The sequence below is a fragment of the Typopeltis vanoorti genome, chromosome 17 (genome assembly GCF_054136105.1).
Source record: "Typopeltis vanoorti isolate ZY-2024b chromosome 17, IOZ_Tvanoo_1.0, whole genome shotgun sequence".
NCBI lineage: Eukaryota > Metazoa > Arthropoda > Arachnida > Uropygi > Thelyphonidae > Typopeltis > Typopeltis vanoorti.
Window position 1 is genome coordinate 88,180,780 of NC_143565.1, and position 23,042 is coordinate 88,203,821.

Here is a 23,042-nt window from a genome sequence, read left to right on the forward strand (position 1 = left end):
CTGTTAGAGCCATTGATGGAAAATGGAAATATATATATATATATATATATTTCTCATAATCTGAAAACCCTGCTCTTGAGAACAAACATGGAGCTTTTTCAAGTTACTTCAGGCTTCCAGTAAGTGGGGGCTTGTATGCTTGATGAAATTCATGCTCATGGGCAGGATGTTTGTAATTGTCTTTCTTCTCTCTATACAATAACCTGGAGGTCTGATGTCTGTAATTGTCTTTAGGTGGCGCGATTATTTCTCTACTGCTCCATCCAGCAGACTGGAGCCTGTTGGTTGGAAAACTGATATGCTAATCCCTCAACCAGACTGGCATTTATCATCTAAACCAGTGATGAGCAACCTTTGTTCTTCAGTGGGCCACAATTGAAAACCTAATATTCCATATGGGCCACAACGAACACAGTATTAAATACTTTAATATATTAATCAAAAAATTTTAATTTATGGGGTGGAATTTGTTATTTTCAAGATAGTACAATGAATTTTTTTTTGTAATTTGATTTACTTTTTATTAGTAATACTTTCAATATATACACAAGTATACATGCATAATTTTTTAATCAAAAGAAATTAAATAGCTGCTGAAATTTAATTAATGAGATATTTGGCTCTTTGTCATTAACAAGCTTTTCAATATTGGGAGGTATGTTTGAAATTGCAACTAATGCAATTTTTTAGTCATGTCATCAAGACGATTTCAACAATCATTTTTTACAATTTTTATTTTTGAAAAGAGTTGTTCACACAGATAAGTACTACCAAAGAAACTCATTATTTGCCTGGGATGGGTAGCCAGCAATGGAAATTTATTAGTTCGAAAGTAACTCTTATAAAAGTCAATGACTAACATTTTGAAACTTATATCTTAGTTCAGTGGTGCTTTGCAAATCAATTATTTCCATTTGAAATTCTTCGGGAAACCTTTCAACATCTATATTAAAGGGTGATGAGAAAATATCAAGTTTTTTGAACCACGAACTGAATTCATCTTGTAGTCTCTGTATTTTCTGCATAATTTTTTGTTTCAGGTGGATTTTCTTTTCTCAAAATTGGAAAATGAGCCATATTATTAATTTCAGTTGCCAATTCCAAATTTTTAGTTTATTTTCAAAGACTTATTTTATCGAACATTTCATTAATAAGTTTGTTCTGTCCTTGAAGAGTTGCATTTAATTCATTCAAATGTTGAGTAAAGTCAACGCAAAATGCAAGTCTCACATCCAGTCCTTGTCATTAAATTCTGAAATGGGTTGTCTTTCATCTCTAAGAATAGCTGAATTTTGCTCTTCAAATCATACATATGCTTAAGCATTGTGCTGTGACTTAACCATCGAACCTCGGTGTTAAAAAGGATGTCACCATATTTGCTTTCCATATCTCTCAAAAATTTCTTAAATTTGCGATGATTCAGTCCTCAAGATCTAATAAAATTTACAATTTTAATGATCAGTGGAACAACATTGGACATTTTCAAAACTTTTGCACTTATATTTTCTTGGTGCAAAATGCCATGAAAAATAATTATTTCGCATCCTGTTAATCTTTTTATGTCTCTGGTTAATAATCCCGACAGACCAACATTCATACTAGATATGGCTCGAGCTCCATCTGCTGTTATACCGATGACTTTTTTTATTGGGATATTTAATTGATTAAGAACAGTTTTCAATTCCCTGTATATATCTTTTCCGGGTATTTCCTTTCAGTCGAACTAAAGATGCAAATTCTTCAGTAATATTAAAACTAGAATCTGTTCCTCTCAAAAAGACAGCAAGTTGTGCTGTATCACTAATATCGCAACTTTCATTCAAATCCAAAGAAATCCATTCAAACTTAGACATATGTCCCTGCAAAATTTTCTCAATACTTTGAGAAAGATCGTCAATCCTTCTTGTGATTGTAAATCGCGACAAGCTAATTTTCAAAATTATACATTTTTTATAAGGGAAAGCGATATTTGCTGCTACGGCTAGTAAGCATTCTTTTACTATTTCTCCATCAGAGAATGATTTTATTCTCTTTGTCAAAATTTGAATTATTGCATTAACTGCAGTATCTGAGCAGCTCTAAATACATTTTGTTGTTGTTTAAGATTTTTTTGTAGTTGATTCATTTTGTCTTTGTGCAACGGTCCTTGCAAATTGTCAAATTTTAAAGAGTGTTTAGTTCTATAATGTCTCTTATGTTATATTCATTGAGAACAGAATGTCAAGCAACAACATTGTCTTTTATGCAAGTAAAAAAATAGTCCCATGTCTATCTTATGCTAAACTGGCGATTTTCGTTCTCAACTTTGTGGTTTCTAGATTTTGAACTCAGTGATTAAACACAGGATTCTGTTTGTTAAAAATAAAAAATAAATAAAAAAAAATTGTAAAGACAATTTTTTAAAAGAAAAAAATTACCCTTATAAATTTATAATTGTTTAGGTTTTGAAAGAGCTTGTATCAATAAGTTTATTCAAGAATAATGTAGCTGTTTTCATATATTGTTAAAGAATGACTGCTGTGGGCGACTGAAAATGCAAAGGCAAATGGCACAATTTGGGGGAACTATCGTCGCTAGCAAATATTTTTCACGTGACCCCTTCATGCATGCTTCATATTGATAACACATCGTGACTTTTGCTGAAATTTTTACACTTGAGCTAAATGAAGTGCAACTTTTCGGCAAGCTGCTGGCTTTATCATCATCATCATCAAATTCCTGCTATGTACCCTCAAGGGATGTACAGGATATGATAGTACTACATAAAAAATTTACATCATTACTAACTTCCTATCTACAATTTTCCTCCAAATCAGTTTGTTACTTGTCAAGACTCCATTACCAGATCTTATATTTCTATCGTCTAAGGCACTTTGTACCGTATCAATCCACATATCTTAGTCTTCCTCTGGGTCGTTTACCTGCCAACTTGGCAGAGAACACTTGTTTTGCTAATCTTTCCTCACCCATTCTGTTTAAGTGACAATACCACCTGAGATTAGCTCTGCTAACGCATTCCTGGATGCTGACAATGTCAAGTTCTTTCCTAATATTCTCGTTTTTAATATGATATTGCCATTGATGCCATCTGTTCACGCCCCTAATCTTTCTCAGGACTCTCATATCTGCGGTCTCTAGTCTTTGGCCAAGTGTTTTACTTCAGAGCCAGCTCTCTGATCCATAAGTTAAAACTGGTTTGAACACTGTCTTGTATACAGCTAATTTAGTGTTCCGACTAATTTCTCTCTTATTCCATATGAATTTATTCAATTGACTTCCTACCATACCAGCTTTGTTGATTCTGTTGTCTATTTCCATATTTAATTTACCATCTTCACTAAAATTCATGCCTAAGTAGCTGAAATGTTTTACTTGTTGCACAGGTTCTCCATTCACAACACAGTTGACATTTTCAATGATTCTGCCTATTTTCATTGTCTTTGTCTTTTTATTGCTGACCTTCATACCATATCTATTACAACAGTTATTCAATTTAGTCAGAGAATCTTGCAGACTTGTAGTGGATTTATTTAGAAGTATAACAACGTTCGCATAAAGCAAAGAGCTGACATTAACATCTCTAATTTTGATATCATGTTTAATACGACTTTCCTTCATAATGTGATCCATATAGATAATGAATAACAGAGGGGATAATGTACATCCTTGTCTCACACCAGATTTAACATTAAACCATCTTCCTGTACTTCCTTCAATTCTAACTGCTGACTTACAACTCAAATAAAGGCTAAGTATTGCTTGATATAATGCCCCATCGACACCATATAACTGTTTGGTATTGAATAGCTTCTTTCTTGGCACTTTGTAATATGCCTTTTCCGAATCGATAAAACTTAAATACAGATCTTTGTTATATTCCCATGATTTCACCACTATTTATCATAGAGTGAAGATCTGATCCTGACAGCCTGTATTTGACCTGAATCCAGCTTGTTCTTCACCAAGCTTTTCTTCCACAATTCTTCTGAACCGTTTCTCAAGTATACTTGCATATATCTTACCAGGAACACTCAATAGGGATATACCTCTGTAATTCTCACATTTAGTTTTATTTCCCTTTTTATATATAGGTACTATGAGAGCTCTACTCCAATCATTGGGAATTCGTCCCTCTGTTCAGCCATTCTGAACTATGCAGTGCAGCTACTGTAAGACTCTTATACGACCATACTTCAGCATTTCTGGTTGAATATCATCTGCTCCTGCTGCCTTTCCACGTTTCAAGCTTTTGATGGCTTCTTCTACTTCAGGAATACAAGTATGGATATGTATTCCTGACTGCATGCCTGGTCAGTGTTTTTTATCACTGTGCTGTCATCACTGCTTGTTTCATTTAGCAAATTTTCAAAGTAATTACTCCATACTTCAAGGATATCTATTTCTCCTGTTTTCATTTCACCTTTATCATCTCTAACTCCTTTTACAGCACTCTTTCCTCCATTCCTAAGCGTCTTGAACAACCTCCAGAATATTTTGCCACCTTCGTGATATTTATTTTCTATGTTCTTGCCAAAGTTCTCCCATGACTTTTGTTTCGCTACTTTTACACACTGTTTAGCTTTCTTACATTTGTCTCTGTATTCTCTAAGAGCACAAGCTAACTTATTTGACAGGAACTTTTGATATGATTTCTTCTTTTCCTTCACTGCTTCTTTAACTTCCTGTGTCCACCATGGAGTTCTAAGTTTTCTATCCTTGCAGACAACTTCACCATATCCCTCTCTAGCTGAATCAGTCAGATTTTTCTTCAAGGCTTGCCACTGAATCTCCATGGTTTGGTTCCTGTTCTCAAACTCTTTCATTTTTCCTTCAATAATCTTTGTGTATTTTAGTCTACAGTTCACATCTTAGAGCTGCTCAACTTTTATTTGCTTTAGAACTTTCTTACATGTCATTCTTTTCGATATGAAATTCAATTTTATCCTGCTCAAGACTAAATAGTGATCACTTCCAATTTCAAATCGTCTGTACACTCTGGTGTCCTGCACCAGGGAGAAAACATCACTATCAACAATAAGGTAGTCAATGAGACTTTTCTTATTCCTAGCCTCTTCTCTCCATGTGAATTTGTGCACATTTTTTTGTTGGAACATGGTGTTAATAATAACCAGTCCATGTCCTGAGCAGAAATCCAACAGCTATTTGCCATTATTATTAGCTTTTCTCTTTTCTCCAAATTTTCCCAAAATATTTTTGTATATCTGACAATCATTTCCTACTCTGCTATTTAGATCCCCAACAAGGACCAACATTTCCTTTTTCATTATGTCAGTTGCTTTTTCTAAACCATCAAAAAATTCCTTCACTTCTACTTTATTAGAACCTTCTGTGGGACCATAGGCACAAATAAGTCTCATTGTCCAGTTCCCCATTCTCATATTTGCCCACATTACTCTACTTGAGACTGACTGCCATTCAAGAAGATTAGCCTCGTATTTTGTGTTGAATACTATGACTACTCCTTCTTTTCCTTGATTGTCATTGCCTGAATATAACATTTTGTATTTATTGCTCAGAAAGATCTCACCAGTTTTTGTCTTTTTTGTTTCAGTCACCCCTATTATGTCGACCTGGTACTTATCTAATTTCTCAGCTAGCTCCATTTCTTTGCCATTCAGACTTCTTATGTTGATATTACCGATCTTTAACTCTGGTGATGTTGAGTTGGGGTGTGTTTTCAGATTTGTTCCAGTAGCTGACTTTTTGCTGTTCGCCCTGGTTCCCTGGCAAAAAAAACAGGGGCCTTGTTTAACCGGGTGACGCCCCAGCCGGCATGAAATTTTGTCATGTTGTACCATCATTTTGTATTTTAGTTTAACCAATAGGAATACAATTTGGTCGGCTTGTGTTTTGGAATTTTTTCTAAAATTTTTGTTATATCAATTTTGGTTAAAATTAGAGCATTTTTAGTGGTGAAGTTAGGAAAGTGATTTGAAATGATCCAAAATAACAGCTTTGGCTATATGGAATTTAATAAAATATAGCATTTAAGGACATTTCCAAAATCTGTTGAGTGATTGCAGTTATGTTTTAAATTATTTTTAGTGATTAAACAAAACAGTTTGAAATATATGAAATAATATAAATGAGAATAAGTAAACCATATTATCTGCAGTATAGACCAAATTTTATTCATTTACTCTAATACTGAATATTATTTCAAAGAAAACGTTGTCTAATTCTGTCATATCTTTTCCATTGTTATTATATAGAAAAATATTTTAATGCCATTTTTTAAATGTTTAGCTAGTGGTATAATGTGAATAGGAACAACTTTTTCTCCATATGCTGTTTGTGCTTGTTTCTGACCTCTATCATAATTAGTCCTTGTGATGAAAATTCTTCCTAATCAGGATTCAATTAATTTTTCTAGCTCTCTGGTTGCTGCTGTTCTTCACTGTCGTCCACTTTGTCAGTAAATTGTCTAATTATGTTCTATTTTGAAATGTAGCAATGATTTCCTTCACCTGAAGAAAATCAGTCATGGTTTGCAGGGGAGAGAAATATGAACTCAGCTTGAAGTGATTTATTAAGTATTATTGTTCTGGTCATAGTAGAGTTAAACTCTGGTGTATACATTAAATGAATGCTTCCCAGCTCTGATATATCCTAAAATTTGTATTATAACTTAAGGAAAGGTCCCCGCCTTTAGTCACATTAGATGCACTCTTTGTAATGGCAGAAAGTTTATTTTAATTGAAATTGTAAATTAAATTTGAATCTGTATGCATTTTGATCATGATAATGGTATTGTGAATATTCTATTTTGGGCATTATGGACAGCATATAAAAACTTAGGTAAGCTGACTGGTGACATATATTTCAGATAATCAGACATTCTGTCTTCTATGTATTTTGGCGAATAAAATAACACTCTATACAAAATAGTATTGTATGGATTATTATATATATATTATCATCTCAATTTGTAAATGAAATGTTATGTTACATAATTTTGCATATGATATCTTAATTAGTATTAATATTAACTGTTATTGTGATAAATAGACTTTTTCAGTTGCTTTCGTAATAATATTGCACTGTTTATCAAACTGGGCTTATCTAGCATAGTGGTAATCCCGAGTTTTGCAACAGATGAAAATTACTAGTTGTGGTTTGTTGAATTAGCAGATCATGTTGCTTTATGTCTGTCAGTTGTAGAAGCATTGTAGAGGATCCAAAAGTGAATAACCAAGATGATGACTTTGGAGAGATCTTTTATGAGGATTGACTGGGATAAGGTTTGTTAGTTACATTTGATAGATCAAGATGAGAAGATGATTGAAACATATAAATTATTTAAAAGATTTTGAGGGGATATTGAACAAATTTTTCAGTACATGTGGACAGGAGAAAACCATTATCCCATCACGAGTGCTTTGTTAGTGAACAAGTTTAAGGAGAGATATGATAGTATTATGTTATGTGAATAATGGTTATGTGGGGCCCTTTTCAAAATCCTTACACTTCTCAGAGATTGGTTAAACCCAACCTTGTTTGATTAAAGCCTAAACACTATTCTTGATCCTTTTTTTTTTGTTTCATAATAAATGAAGTTAAGATCTTTTTTTCCCTTAAAATGTCATATATATATATATATATATATATCCAGAAGTATTGAAAAAAATCTCTCTTCAGTAATTTTTTTATGTATTAATAATTTTAAATTTGTTAATAATTTTAAGCTTCAGTTAAACACTATCTTATTTCTCCATAGTGTTTTGCCTGTGGAGCTGAACTTGGAAAGCATAAAAACAGACATAAGTATTTTTTAGTGGTAAGTAATCTTACATATATTTCTACATTTGGTTATGACTTTGGAAAGTGCATTATTAATGATATATATATATTGTAGTGCTGCTATGATAAGAAATACACTAATATGTAGGGATGAGGAGGTAGATGTGCCATTATATAAAGCACTAGTCAGACCACACTTGGACTATTGTGTTCAGATTTGGGTAGCTGATTTTCATTGTGATGTGGAAACATTTGAGAGTCCAGAGACAGATAACTAAGACTATATCAGGGAGGTTAGATATAGAGAGAGGTTGAAGGATTGCAAAATTTGGTGGATATGAGAAAATAGGTGATATGATAGACATTTAAGCTAGTGAGAGGATTTTATTAGATTAATTCAGAGAGGATTATAAATAGGGTGAAAGGGGAAAAAACAGAGACCATCCATGCAAGTTATGTAACAGTGCAGTAAAGAAGGGTGTGAGAAGTAGATTTTTTACATGGTGAATTGTGAATGAATGGAACACATTACCAGAATATTTTGGTTATGCAGAGAGTGTTAAGGATTTTACAATTCATATGATAAATATGTTGTCAATTGAATGAATCGCCCATGATGAGTCTGCCGACTCCATGGGGGGGGGGTGTAGTAATAAAATGAGTGTATATACTGTTGACCCTTAAACAACATAGGGGTTAGGGGTGCCCCCCATCATTCGAAAATCCACATATAACTTTTAACACCCCCCCCCCCAAAAAAAAAAAAAAACTTTACTATAACTTGCTGTTGACAGATAACATAAACAGTTAACATATATTTTCTATGTTATGTGTATTATATACTATATTCTTATAATAAAGTAAGCTAGAGAAAAGGAAATCATAAGGAAGTGAAAATACATTTACAGTACTGTACTGTAAGTTTATGTCATCTGTTTATAAGATGAATCGTATGTCTGTCAGTACCTACATAAATATTGTCTATGATACAAAACACTGTAGATGTTAACATATTACTAACACTAGACATCAAAAATGAAAAGGTAATGTGAAAAAGAAATTAATTATATTTATTTGCAAATATGGTAGCCTGATGCAATCAATACAATTGCTATGCAGTAGCCTAGCTTATACATTAATGAATGAATCATTAGAAAATTTTTATTTTATGCTAATGATTACACTAACTAATTAATAAGTTTATTTTCTGCAGTTATGATTTAATACTACATCTTTACATTTGTTTACATTTCTCTCGACTGCAAATGGGGATGTATGGTCTGTAAGTGTTTGTTTGCATAAGTTTTGATAAATTTTAACTTTTTATAATAGATTTGTGTATACCTCATGGTAGTAAATGATAAAATGGACTAGTATTTACATATATTTTTATGCATTCTTGATATACCTAACTTTTTCTTAATTTTTTCAATATTTCTAAGCTACGGGTTTGTCTGCGAGTTTTTTTTTCCAATATATTTATTCAAAAAAAAAAAAAAAAAAAAACAGCATGAAAGTGGACCCATGCAATTCAAACCAGCATTCTTAAGTGTCAACTGTGTGTGTGTGTGTGTAAATAAACGGGTGCATGCTAAAACTGTAGATAATTATCTTCTGCTCTTAACAGTCAACTGATTTATTTGATCTGGAAGCTATTTTACATACCAAAAACTTTCCTAATATTTGGTATCCTTATGTTTCTTGTGACAACATGAGAAGGACAGGAGAAAACAATTATCCAATCATGAGTGCTTTGTCAGTGAACAAGTTTAAGGAGAGATATGATAGGTATTATATTATGTGAATAATGGTTATGTGGGGCCCCTTGCAAAATCCTTATACTTCTCAGAGATTGGTTAACCCAACCTTGTTTGATTAAAGCCTAAACACTATTCTTAAACCACGCTACTAATGGGAGTAATAGACTTCCAGCATTTTGTGTGTGTGTGGGGGGGGATTAACGTAACAATATGACGTAATGAACAAACAACAAAATGAAAGGAAATGTTCTCGATGACAATAAAATGCAGATAATTAGCTCATTTGACTTAACTGCAATCTGCTGAATCGACATAATACTCCTAACTCTATAGATTATCCGTCCTACAACTCAAAAAAGTCTTATTTGTGAAAGAAAACAAAATGGAGTTCATCATCATCATCAAATTCCTGCCATGTACCCACAAGGGGTGTACAGGATATGATAGTACCACATGAAAAAAAAATTACATCATTACTAACTTCCTATCTACAATTTTCCTCCAAATCAGTCTGTTACTTGTCAAGACTCCAACATTATCAGATCTTATATTTCTATCGTCTAAGGCACTTTGTACCGTATCAATCCACCTATATCTTGGTCTTCCTCTGGATCGTGTTGCTGCCAACCTGGCAGAGAACACTTGTTTTGCTAATCTTTCCTCGCCCATTCTGTTTAGGTGACCATACCACCTGAGATTAGCTCTGCTAACACATTCCTGGATGCTGACAATATCAAGTTTTTTCCTAATATCCTCGTTTTTAATATGATATTGCCATTGATGCCATCTGTTCAGGCCTCTAATCTTTCTCAGGACTCTCATATCTGCGGTCTCTAGTCTTTGGTCAAGTGTTTTACTTCTGACCCAGCTCTCAGATCCATAAGTTAAAACTGGTTTGAACACTGTCTTGTATACAGCTAATTTAGTGTTCTGACTAATTTATCTGTTATTCCATATGAATTTATTCAATTGACTTCCTACCATACCAGTTTTGTTGATTCTGTTGTCTATTTCCATATTTAATTTACCATCTTCACTAAAAATCGTGCCTAAGTAGCTGAAATGTTTTACTTGTTGCCCAGGTTCTCCATTCACAACACAGTTGACATTTTCAATGATTCTGCCTATTTTCATTGTCTTTGTCTTTTTATTGCTGACCTTCATACCATATCTATTACAACAGTTATTCAATTTAGTCAGAGAATCTTGCAGACTTGTAGCGGATTCATTTAGAAGTATAACATCATCCGCATAAAGCAAAGAGCCGACATTAACATCTCCAAGTTTGATACCATGTTTAATACCACTTTCCTTCATAATGTGATCCATATAGATAATGAATAACAGAGGGGGATAATGTACATCCTTGTCTCACACCAGATTTAACATTAAATCATCTTCCTGTACTTCCTTCAATTCTAACTGCTGACTTACAACTCAAATAAAGACTAAATATTGCTTGATATAATGCCCCATTGACACCATATAACTGTAGCGTATTGAATAGCTTCTCTCTTGGCACCTTGTCATATGCCTTTTCCAAATCGACAAAACTTAAATACAGATCTTTGTTATATTCACATGCTTTCTCGACTATTTGTCGTAAAGTGAAGATCTGATCCTGACAGCCTCTGCTTGGCCTGAATCCAGCTTGTTCTTCACCAAGCTTTTCTTCCACAATTCTTCTCAACCGTTTCTCAAGTATACTTGCATAGATCTTGCCAGGAACACTTAGTAGGGAAATACCTCTGTAATTCTCACATGCAGTTTTCTTTCCCTTTTTATATATATATGGGTACTATGAGAGCTCTACTCCAATCATCAGGAATTTGTCCCTCTGTCCAGGCTTTCTGAACTATGCAGTGCAGCCACTGTAAGACTCTCACACCACCATACTTCAGCATTTCTGGTTGAATATCATCTACTCCTGCTGCCTTTCCACGTTTCAAGCCTTTGATGGCTTTTTCTACTTCAAGTATGGATGTGTACTCCTGACTGCATGCCTGGTTAGTGTTTTTTTATCACTGTGCTGTCATCACTGCTTGTTTCATTTAGCAGTTTTTCAAAGTAATTACTCCATACTTCAAGGATATCTTTTTCTCCCATTTTCATGTCACCTTTTTCATCTCTAACTCCTTTTAGAGCACACTTTCCTCCATTCCTAAGCTTCTTCAACAACCTCCAGAATATTTTGCCACTTTCTTGATATTTATTTTCTATATTCTTGCCAAAGTCCTCCCATGACTTTTGTTTAGCTAGTTTTACACAGTGTTTAGCATTCTTGCATTTGTCTCTATATTCTCTAAGAGCACAAGCTGACTTATTTGACAGGAACTTTTGATATGCTTTCTTCTTTTCCTTCACTGCTTCTTTAACTTCCCGTGTCCACCAGGGATTTCTGATTTTTTTATCCTTACAGACAACCTCACCACATGCCTCTCTGGCAGAATTAATCAATCTTTTCTTCAGAGTTTGCCACTGAATCTCCATGGTTTGATTCCTGTTCTCAAAATCTTTCATTTTTACTTCAATAATCTGTGTATTTTAGTCTACAGTTCACATCTGAGAGCTGCTAAACTTTTATTCGCTTTAAAACTTTCTTACATGTTATTCTTTTCAATATGAAATTCAATTTTATCCTGCTCAAGACTAAATAGTGATCACTTCCAATTTCAAATCCTCTGTACACTCTGGTGTTCTGCACCAGGGAGAAAACATCACTATCAACAATAACATAGTCAATGAGACTTTTCTTATTCCTTGCCTCTTCTCTCCATGTGAATTTGGGCACATTTTTATGTTGGAACATGGTGTTAGTAATAACCAGTCCATGTCCTGAGCAGAAATCCAACAGATATTTGCCATTATTATTAGCTTTGCTCTTTTCTCCAAATTTTTCCAAAATATTTTTGTATGTCTCACAATCATTTCCTACTCTGCTCTTTAGATCCTCAACAAGGACCAATTTTTCATTGTGTCAGTGGCTTTTTCTAAAGCCTCAAAAAATTCCTCCACTTCTATCTTAGTAGAACCTTCTGTGGGACCATAGGCACAAGTAAGTCTCATTGTCCAGTTCCTGATTCTTATATTTGCCCACATTACTCTACTTGAGACTGACTGACTGCCATTCAAGAAGATTAGCCTCGTATTTTGTGTTGAATATTCTGGCTACTCCTTCTTTTCCTTGATTGTCATTGCCTGAATATTACATTTTGTATTTATTGCTCAGAAAGATCTCACCAGTTTTTGTCTTTTTTGTTTCAGTCACCCCTATTATGTCGACCTGGTACTTATCTAATTTCTCAGCTAGCTCCATTTCTTTGCCATTCAGGCTTCTTATGTTGATATTACCGATCTTTAACTCTGGTTATGTTGAGTTGGGGTTTGTTTTCAGATTTGTTCCAGTAGCTGACTTTGCTGTTCGCCATGGTTCCCTGGCGAAAACAACGGGGGCCATGTTTAACTGGGCGACGCCCTGCCGGCATGAAATTTTGTCATGTTGTACCATCATTTTTTTTTATTTTGGTTTAACCAATAAGAATACAATTTGGTCGGCTAAATCCCAAATTGCCAGCCCATCCTCGTTCGTTCAGTATCCAAGTAGATACCCAACAGCCTCACCACGAGAAGGTGAGGATTGGACATTAGGTCAGAAGCCCTGGTCGGTTCTCCGCATTCCTTTAAAGGCTATGTGGAGGTCTTCTCTCATTATACAGCTTTGACCCTTAAGCACCCCTGTGTGTGTGTGGCTTCAAAAATATTTAATGGATTATCTCTGTTAGTATGAAACGAAACTGACATGAACATATACAGAAAGCTGATCAGTGAGTGCTTAAATTTCTATAAGAATATTGATAATTTGTTTAGAATAATTCATTGTTGGAGTAAATACTTACAGTTAAGCAAATAACACTTGACATTTCACATCCTGTATCGAGGTCATCATCAGGAAAACATACATATGCATAGGACACAAACTTCATTGCACTACACAAAAGTAAGCTAAATCTAAATGCTTTGTTAATCGTTTACACTAGCCTGATCTTTGGTGAAATAATAAAATAATTAAAAAATATATATATAATTACTTATTTAATTATGTATATATAAACATAAATAAAATTACTTATTTAATTATGAGGGGAGCTGAAAAGTTCTGATAAACACCTAGAACAAATACGATTAAAGCAACTGATATAACCACAAGAAAGAACTTATCTTCAGAAAGAACATATATGTTCTTTCTTGTAGTTATATCAGTTGCTTTTAATATCATTTTTGTTCTAGGTGTTTATATAGATCGCAGATGGCTCTTTCAGATTTTGGAAATTTTTTTCCCGCTTGGTTAGACTATAATAAATTTAGTTTAATCCTTTATCCAAGTGTAAGCAAACAAAGTTTGCGCCTGAAGTATCTTCAGGACTGAGGCAACTCGTTGTAAAGGTGGACTAAGCTCTCATCACTTGTCTTAGTATCTCCCATAATGCAAAGCACAGAAGGGCCACTACCCAGACCGGTTTTGACCTTTATTAAGGTCTTGTCAGTGGGAGCCAGACCCGGATGTGGTGATACTAAGATGGAAGTAATGGAGAAGTCATATTTACCTATATGAGTTGCCAAAAGGTGTCTCACCTTATTATTAAATTGCTCTGGACTTAGAGAAAGATGTTGGAAGTTTTCCCCCACTTGGTTAGACTATAATAAATTTAGTTTAATCCTTTATCCAAGTGTAAGCAAACAAAGTTTGTGCCTGAAGTATCTTCAGGACTGATGCATTATGGGAGATACTGAGACAAGTGATGAGAGCTTAGTCCACCTTTACCACGAGTTGCCTCAGTCCTGAAGATACTTCAGGCTCAAAGTTTGTTTGCTTACACTTGGATAAAGGATTAAACTAAATTTATTATGGTCCTCCGGATTCTTGGAATTATTGACTTATCATTGCAATGGGTCAGTTATCACTTGGTCAGAAGCCAAGTGATAACTGATTTCATTAATTCTGTTCTTTTCTTTTTGATGTAGTTTGCCATACAAAATACCCAGAAGAGGGCTATGATATGAGGCCAAAATATCTTCTGTATGAGAAGAATAGTATTGTTATTATCAAGGTGGACAGAAGAAATGCCACTGTCATTCTTGATTGTACAACATACATTAAAAAAATGAACCACTTGATATCCAACCACAACACTAACCAATTGGTTAACTACAATTCCTACAAACTATCAAAAAGAAAACAGAATTATTCAAGTCAGTTATCTCTTGGCCAGAGAAAACAATCAATGGCCTGCCAAAAATATACAAAACAAACGCACTACTATGACTGATAGTTGAAGGAATCAACAGCCCCAATTATCACTTAGCCAAGAAATTAGCAACTACACTCAAGGAGTTGATCGGTCATTACCCTTCCTACATTAAAAAAATGCGTTTCATCAACTAAATTAAAAACATTATGCTCAGCAAGAAACATATGTCAGCTTTGACATAATTGCCCTTTTCACTAATGTCCTACTCAGTAATACTATTCTTTTCATACAGAACATGCACTGCTTGGAATGGATACCATAGTGTGAAGTGTCAACAAGCAACCATGGTCCAAACAACCAACCTTAATAAGATGTAGGACCTCCTTGCTCTGCAATGACTGCAGCAGAGGGGTTATTTTTCACAAGCATATAATAGTGATTAATGGGAATTTTGGACCTGACTTCATCACATGCCTACAGGAAGAAGGGTCCAAAATTCCCATTAATCACTCTTATATTTTTGTGGAAAATAACCCCTGTAACACTGCTGCAATCATCTCAGCAGTGCTACAGGTTTGTTGTTGAGCAGACATCCCTTGGCCTCACCTAATGCCAGCTCATTCCACAGATTTTCAGATCATTCTGTGAGGCCAGTCAAGTGTGGTGATGTTCATGTCCACAAACCACTCAGTTACAGAAGCAGCAGTATGTCACAGTGAATTGTCTTACTGAATGAGACAATGGTCAGTTCCATTGAAAAGCCATAAAGTAGGCAGCATTACATTGTCCGGAATGTTTGGATGCCTCCTAGAGTTCTGTGTTCTTGGCACCACAAACAGACGTACAAGGTTAAAACAGGACCATACCATCACATTGCCACCTCCGAATTTCATAGTTGGGGTTACGCACTCTGGTAAGAGATATTAACTGGGGATCTGCCACACTCGTATCCTCCATCTGCTTGATAGAAGGTGTAGCATGATTCATCACTCCATAACACCAAAGTTCCATATCCCACTGTACATGCTCTCTGTACCACTGAAGACGACTGTATGTAGGTTCGGGCAATGTGGGGGCTTGTATATTGTAGTCCTAGCATGAAAACCCATGTTGTGAGTTTTGGTTCTGAATGTTTTTGTGCAGATTCATGTTCCATTTGATGCCTGGAACTCTGCATTCAACATTTTGGCCAATGAATGGCGATGTTTACATATTATACTTCGTAGCACCCTACAGTTGTATTTGGTGAGTGTAGTGGATTATCCACTGCGGGTACACTTGCAGTTACCCTGAGTTGCAGTTACTGAGATGAAGTGCAGTTACACTTGCACTTCATCTCAGTATAGTATCGCTGACTGTTGACCTGGGAAGGCCCAGTTTGTCAACAATTTGCTGAACAGATAAGCCTGCAACTTGCCATCCTATCACACTACCTCTTTCAATCTCTGTCGGCTCTTTTCTTGAAGCCATTTCACCAGACACGGTTGCACTGACTTCGGAGCCTCTTATTTCTTCAATTTATGCCAGCTTCAAACACAACTCATTATATGGCATGATGAATCTTGTTCATGGGGGGGGGGGGAGATCTGTTGACTTCTTTCCAAGCAGTGTATTTATGCTTAATATCATGGCCCTCTTTGTCCACATACTTTGTTCTGGATATTTAGTTTTGCAAAATAATGTCGACCTACGAGAAGAAAGTATGGCACCGCTAGCTCACCCCCAAGCTAACTTTTACATGGAAGACTGAGCAACGAGCTCTAGATTTAGCAAGTCTAAAGCTTAGTTTGGCTCAGATATGTCGACAATATATTTGCCATTTGGCCCTACAGTTGTGAAACATTAAATACATCCCCAGTCACCTGAACAAATGACACAGATATATCCTATATACCATTAAGATTGAAAACAAAAACTCTTTTCCTTTTCTAGAAACACTTGTCACACATCTTACCTAAGACTGTCTTTCCTTCATAGTCTACCACAAACCTGTATATACACACAGCCAGTACACACAAAAATTAATACCACCACCAAACACAAAAAGTAGGGATCATCAGCACCCTCAAATATAGAGCCCTAACAACTTGCTCCAATGAGTAGGCATTGAAGAAGGAATTTGAAATTATTAGCTGAAACATTAATAAAAAAAAATGGCTACAACACAAAACAGTTCAAAGATCCTCCACAATAATACCGTGAAAAGAAAACTTACAAGAATGCCATACCATACATTAGGGGAACATCAGAAAGAATTGATAGAACACTACATTAAGGCAACGATGTTGAAAGTTTATTTTTCACTTGGTTAGAGTATAATAAATTTAGTTTAATCCTTTATCCAAGTGTGAGCAAACAAAGTTTGCACCTGAAAGTATCTTCAGGACTGGGGTAAGGTGGTACAACACCAGGGCACTCCTTGCAAAGGTGGAGCAAGCTACCAACACTCCTATCTCAGTATCTCCCATAATGCAAAACACATCTCCTTGCGGATATGTCTAATGTTATGCATTAAGGGAAGGGCCACAACCCAGACTAGGGAAATGTCTTGCTCCACCTTTGCAAGGAGTGCCCTGGTGTTGTACCACCTTACCCCAGTCCTGAAGATACTTTCAGGCGCAAACTTTGTTTGCTCACACTTGGATAAAGGATTAAACTAAATTTATTATACTCTAACCAAGTGAAAAATAAACTTTCAACATATTTCTCTAAATCCAGAATAATTTATTAAAAAAGTGTGGCACACCATTTGGCAACTCCTATAGGTAGAGATGACCTGCTAATGCTTCTGCCTGGTATCTCCACTTGGGCCTGGCTCCCACTGAAGAAACCTCAATAAAGGTCGAAACTAGTCTGGGTTGTGGCCCTTCCCTTAATGCATAACATTAGACATATCTGCAAGAAGATGTGTTTTGCATTATGGGAGATACTGAGATAGGAAAGTTGGTAGCTTGCTCCACCTTTGCAAGGAGTGCCCTGGTGTTGTACCACCTTACCCCAGTCCTGAAGATACTTTCAAGCGCAAACTTTGTTTGCTCACACTTGGATAAAGGATTAAACTAAATTTATTATACATTAAGGCAACTTTCATACCTCCTGCAAAATTAAAAACTCACTCATCCAAAGATCCCCTTTCCTCTACAGGTAGGTTGCAGGTGCAACCTACCTGTAGAGGAAACAGGATGCACCATTCCAACAAGAAAAGAGGAACATAAATGCCATATTAAATTTCTTCACTATGGTAAAACAGGCCTGTCAGACCATGCACTTCAAATATGCCACAGAATCGATTGTAAAAGTCACTGCACTGCACCAAAACCTGAATTGAAAGAAAATTCAAGGAAGCTTGTGAAATGCTAAAACATCATACTGATTGCAATAAAAATGATGAATTAGTAATTCTAAAAATCTGGAGGATCCATCTACAACCTATATAGTATCCAGAATATGATGGCAGAATCCCAATACAAGAAAACAAGTGGATGTTAGAGATATGTTTGTAGTTCCACTGTAATTTTATTTACATTTTTATATATATGTTTTTAACTTATTTTATTTTTTCACCGAAGGTCGGGCTAGTGTAAATGACACATTAACAAAGCATTTAGATTTAGCTTACTCTTTGGCAATGTGTAGCATCCTGTGCATATGTATGCTTTCTTGATGATGATGACCTCTGTATAAAGAGCTGAAAATGTCGAATGTTATTTGCTTAATTGTAAGTAAAGTTATTACTCCAACACGAGTGTTTTTGTGGTAAACTCTAGCATTTAATCTCCGTAAATGCTACACAATGAATGCTTGACTATCTGTAACCTTGAAAGAAAGAATGGTTTAGAATAAGTGTATAAAATGAGAAATTAACCAGTGCAAAATAATCAATTAGTGTTCTGTATTTTTCTTATTCTGTGTGTACGTATATATATATATATATATCTTTAATCACCCTATACATTGTTCTTGATTGTCAATATTTTTGTGCATTGTACTCTTATTCTTTGTATATTGATTTGTTTAATTGTTTTACATTTTATAACCTGGATGAGTTTATGCTCTTGGGCTATGTATATATTGTCTTTATTTTGTAATTTTGGAATAATTTAAGATGTAATGTGATGTAAATTTTATTTGTATTTTTGTATTTATTTGTTGTATTTGTATTAAAATTATATTAAAAAAAAACAACTCGGAAAAATAACCTTAACTTGCACCATTTGAGACAATCGTTTGAGTTTAGGATCACAAGATGTCAGCAGCTATCTTCAATACTGTTTATACAGATGCCTCTAAAATCATTGATAGCCATGGCCTCAGCTTTGGTGAAAGCTAAGGGAGATTGTCTCTCTTTCCCACCCCACATGATTTTTTAAAGGTAGTTGAGCTAAAATACCTTTACTGCCTCCCTTTTGGGTAATAAAAAGGCATACAAGATTTACTTCATTATTTTTTTTTTAATAGTGTTAATGAATTAGAACATGGGAAACTTTTGCATTATGCTTTCTAGAATGAGTTTGAAAACAAAGCCCAAACTCTTCAGTTACATTAGCTAAATCTGAAGAAAATATTTATTTGACAGGACAACATGAAGTATGCAAGGATGAAAAAATCAGAACATTATGGTTGGACTCTAGAAAGCCATCCTGGAAAGGAAGAAATCATATCAAAAGTGTCTGTCAGCTAAGTTAGCAAGTATCCAGATACTTGTGTGAGAAAGCTAAGCTGTGTGTAAAAGTGGTAAAACAAAAGTCGTGGGAAGACTTTGGTAAAAATTTGTAAGATAAATATCATGAGGATAGCAAAATGTTCTGGATTCTCTTGAAGCTCATGGAAAAAAGAATAGTGTAAAAGCAATCGGAGATGGTAAAGATGACATAAAAACAACAGAGTAACACGAGAGACGCGAGTTGGAAATGAGTTGAGGGAGGTGGAAATCAATTGTAAACAAGTTAAGATTGTGTGTCTTTTACCACAGTGTTGACAGGAGTGAGCTGAGACATGATTTCAATGGTCAGTGTTATTTGTACTTGGAAGGATTACATTTGAATGAGGTCGTTATGTGCCTGGAGAAATTGTTGTTCCCTGAAAGAACGAATGTGAATAGTCATGGCAACTAATGTGCTGAAAATATTTGATTGCATTAAGAGGTTGAAATTTTGAGTGTAATGGCATTTAGAGTTTGTTGTGAGAGAGAGAGAGAGAGAAGAATATCTTGTTAGGGATGATGGCAGATTTCATTTTTTCATGAAAGAAAGAAAATGAAAACTGGGGTGCTTAAGGGTCAAAGCTGTATAACTGGGAGGAGACCTCCACATAGCCTTTTAAGGAATGTGGATAACCAACCAGGGCTTCTGACCTAATGTCCACTCCTCACCTCGGTACATGGATACTGAATGAATGTGGATGGACTGGCAACTTGGAATTTAGCTGACCAAAGTATATTCTTATTGGCTTAAACCAGAATGTAAAATGATGGTATAATATGACAGAATTTCATGCCAGCTGGGGTAAAACGTGCTTAAACAAGCCTCCCCCTCCCCCATTGTTTTCGTCAGGGAGCCAGGGCGAACAGCACAAAGTCAGTTACTGGAACAAATCCCAGAACATCCAAACTCAACATCAGAAGACTTCAAGATTGGTACTGTCAACATATTATGCATTAATGGAAAAGAAATGGAACTATCAGAAGAATTGGTTAAGTACAGATTGAGATAATGGGTGTGACTGAAACAAGAAGATAAAAACAGATCAGGTCATTCTAAGCTACAAATACAAAATGTTATATTCGGGCAATAACAATCAGGGAAAAGTAGCTATAGTATTCAGCATTAAATATGAGAATAATCTTCTTTAATGGCAGGCAATATCAAGTAGAGTGATGTCGGCAAATGTCAGAAAGTGGGGGGAACTGAACAATGAGACTTATTTGTGCTTTTTGAGATATTAGCGAAGGCAGCTGGGTCCTTGTTGGAGATCTAAACAGCAGAGTAGGAAATGATTTCCAGAAAGATAGAAATCTTTTGAGAAAATTTGAAGGAAATATTCTGAAGGCTATTAAAAAAGGGAAGGCTATACAAATGAAGAAAATAAGTACTGTAAAAGAAATAAGATGATAAAAATTATATGAAAACTGAAGAGATAAAGATATTCTAGATGTCTAGAATAATTACTTTGAAAGACTCCTAAATGAAATAATCAGTGTCAGCACAGTGGTGCAAAACTTCCAACAGGAATGCAGTCAGGAATACATATACATACTCAAAGTAGAAAAAATCCTCAAAAACCTGAAATGTGGAAAAGCAGCTGAGTAGATGAAATCTGAACAGAAATGCTCAAATATGGAAGTATAAAGGTTTTACATTGGTTGCATTTCATAATTCAGAAGCCCTGTTTAGAGGGTCAAATTCTAAACGATTAGAGCAACGCTCTCATAGTACCCATCTATAAAAAGGGGAGTAAAACAATCTGAGAATTACAGAGGTATTCCCTTACTGAGTGTTCCTGGTAAGATAGCTGTTTCTCAAGTCCACTTGCATACAAGAAAAATTGTGGAAAGGAAGCTTGGTGAAGAACAAGCTGGATTCGAAGCCAGATAGAGGTTGTCAGTATCATATTTTCACTTTAAGACAAATATTTGAGAAATCTTGGGAATATAATAGGGATTTTTATTTGTTTTGTAGATCTGGAGAAGGCATATGACAGGTACCAAGAGGAAAGCTCTTCAAAATGCTATAGATGTATGGTGTAAATATGATATTATATCAAGCAATATACAGGGTATCCCTGAATTCATGGCATTAAGATGTGTACTACCATCCCCAAATGTGAGGGGATGGTAGTACACACTGCAACCACCAATATTCATCTGCGGCCGCAAACACAGTGAGAAGTCGGAAATGAAGGACAGACACAGGTTTCCAGAGTGACATTTATTGGAGATCGTTACAACAAATGCTCAAACGTCTGCCCACCAACGTTGATACACGCAGCACAACGGCAGATTAGTGATTTGCGTACCTGCTCATAAACACGAGGCTTGTCGCGCACATCTCTGGCTGCGACAGACAGTCTGGCTACCAGATCCTCCGCAGACTGCACGGGCATATCGTACATGACACTCTTCAAATGTCCCCACAGAAAGAAATCGAGACAAAGATCGGGCGATCTAGGGGGCCACAGGATAGGACCACTGTGCCCAATCCATCGGTTCCCATATGTGGCATTAAGATGCTGATGCACGTCCATACTGAAATTGGCGGGTGCCCCATCGTGCTGGAACCACATACGAGAGCAGATGGCAACTTGAATATCCTGAAGCAATTCTGGCAAAACCTGTTGCAGTAAAATACAGTACATTCGCCCATTGAGGCAGTCCGGCAGTAGGTAGGGTCCAATTAAATACTCATGCATGCACAATCCCTGCCCAGACATTGACGGCGAACTGTTGCTGGTTCGACTGTGGACATGTACCATGGTGGTTCTGGGCAGCTTACAAATGCACATTATGGACATTGACTACGCCTTCACCTGAGAAAGTTGATTCATCCGTAAAGAACACATGAGCAGGGAAATTTGGCTGTACAACACTTTGCTGCAGGAACCACTAGGCAAAATCCATGCGCAGGGGATAATCAACAGCTGTCAATGCCTGCACTCGCTGCAAGTGATAGGGGTGTTGCCCTTCTTCATGCAGTACTCGCCAGACACTGTTCTGATGCACACCCAGGCTCCGGGCGGCAGATCACGTGCTTGTACCTGGGTTATCTGTCACTATACACAAGATGTCCTCACTCATAGCTGGCATTCTGACCATCCGTGCTCGTCTGGCATCATGTCGACTGACGTGGAAGGTGTCTGCCTCACACAGCTGATGGTGCAGTCGTGCAAACATTTTATGATCGGGCACACGGTGCATAGGATATCGCTCACGGTACAGTCTCTGTGCCTCTCTACCATTGCCCTCTGCTATGTCGTACATCAGGTGCATATCGGCTTTCTCTGTGTTCGTAAACTGCTCCACCTCATGTCTGGTCGATGCTGAGAATGCTGGGGTTTGGCCGATCCAGCACTTTTAATCCATGCTGCCTCTTCTACGCCCCCCTACTGGCACTGGGCTGCGTTTGCGCCCGCATATTCTATGATGAATATTGATGGTTTTCGGTGTGTACTACCATCCCCTTACGTTTGGGCCATGAATTCAGGTGTATAGTTTCTATTTAAGCTGTAAATCAGCAGTTAGAATTGAAGAAGGTACTGGAAGATGGTTTTATGTAAA

The 23,042-nt window shown here is 35.9% G+C and overlaps 1 protein-coding gene across 1 annotated transcript in view; it reads left to right on the forward strand.

Moving 5' to 3' along the window:
- Positions 1-23,042, forward strand: part of LOC150097610 (transcriptional adapter 2-beta-like) — a 226,707-nt gene that overhangs the window by 36,173 nt on the left and 167,492 nt on the right. Inside the window, exon 3 of the mRNA XM_090406959.1 lies at positions 7,739-7,798. Within this exon, the coding sequence (XP_090263085.1) occupies positions 7,739-7,798 (60 nt within the window). The remainder of the gene's footprint in view (positions 1-7,738; positions 7,799-23,042) is intronic.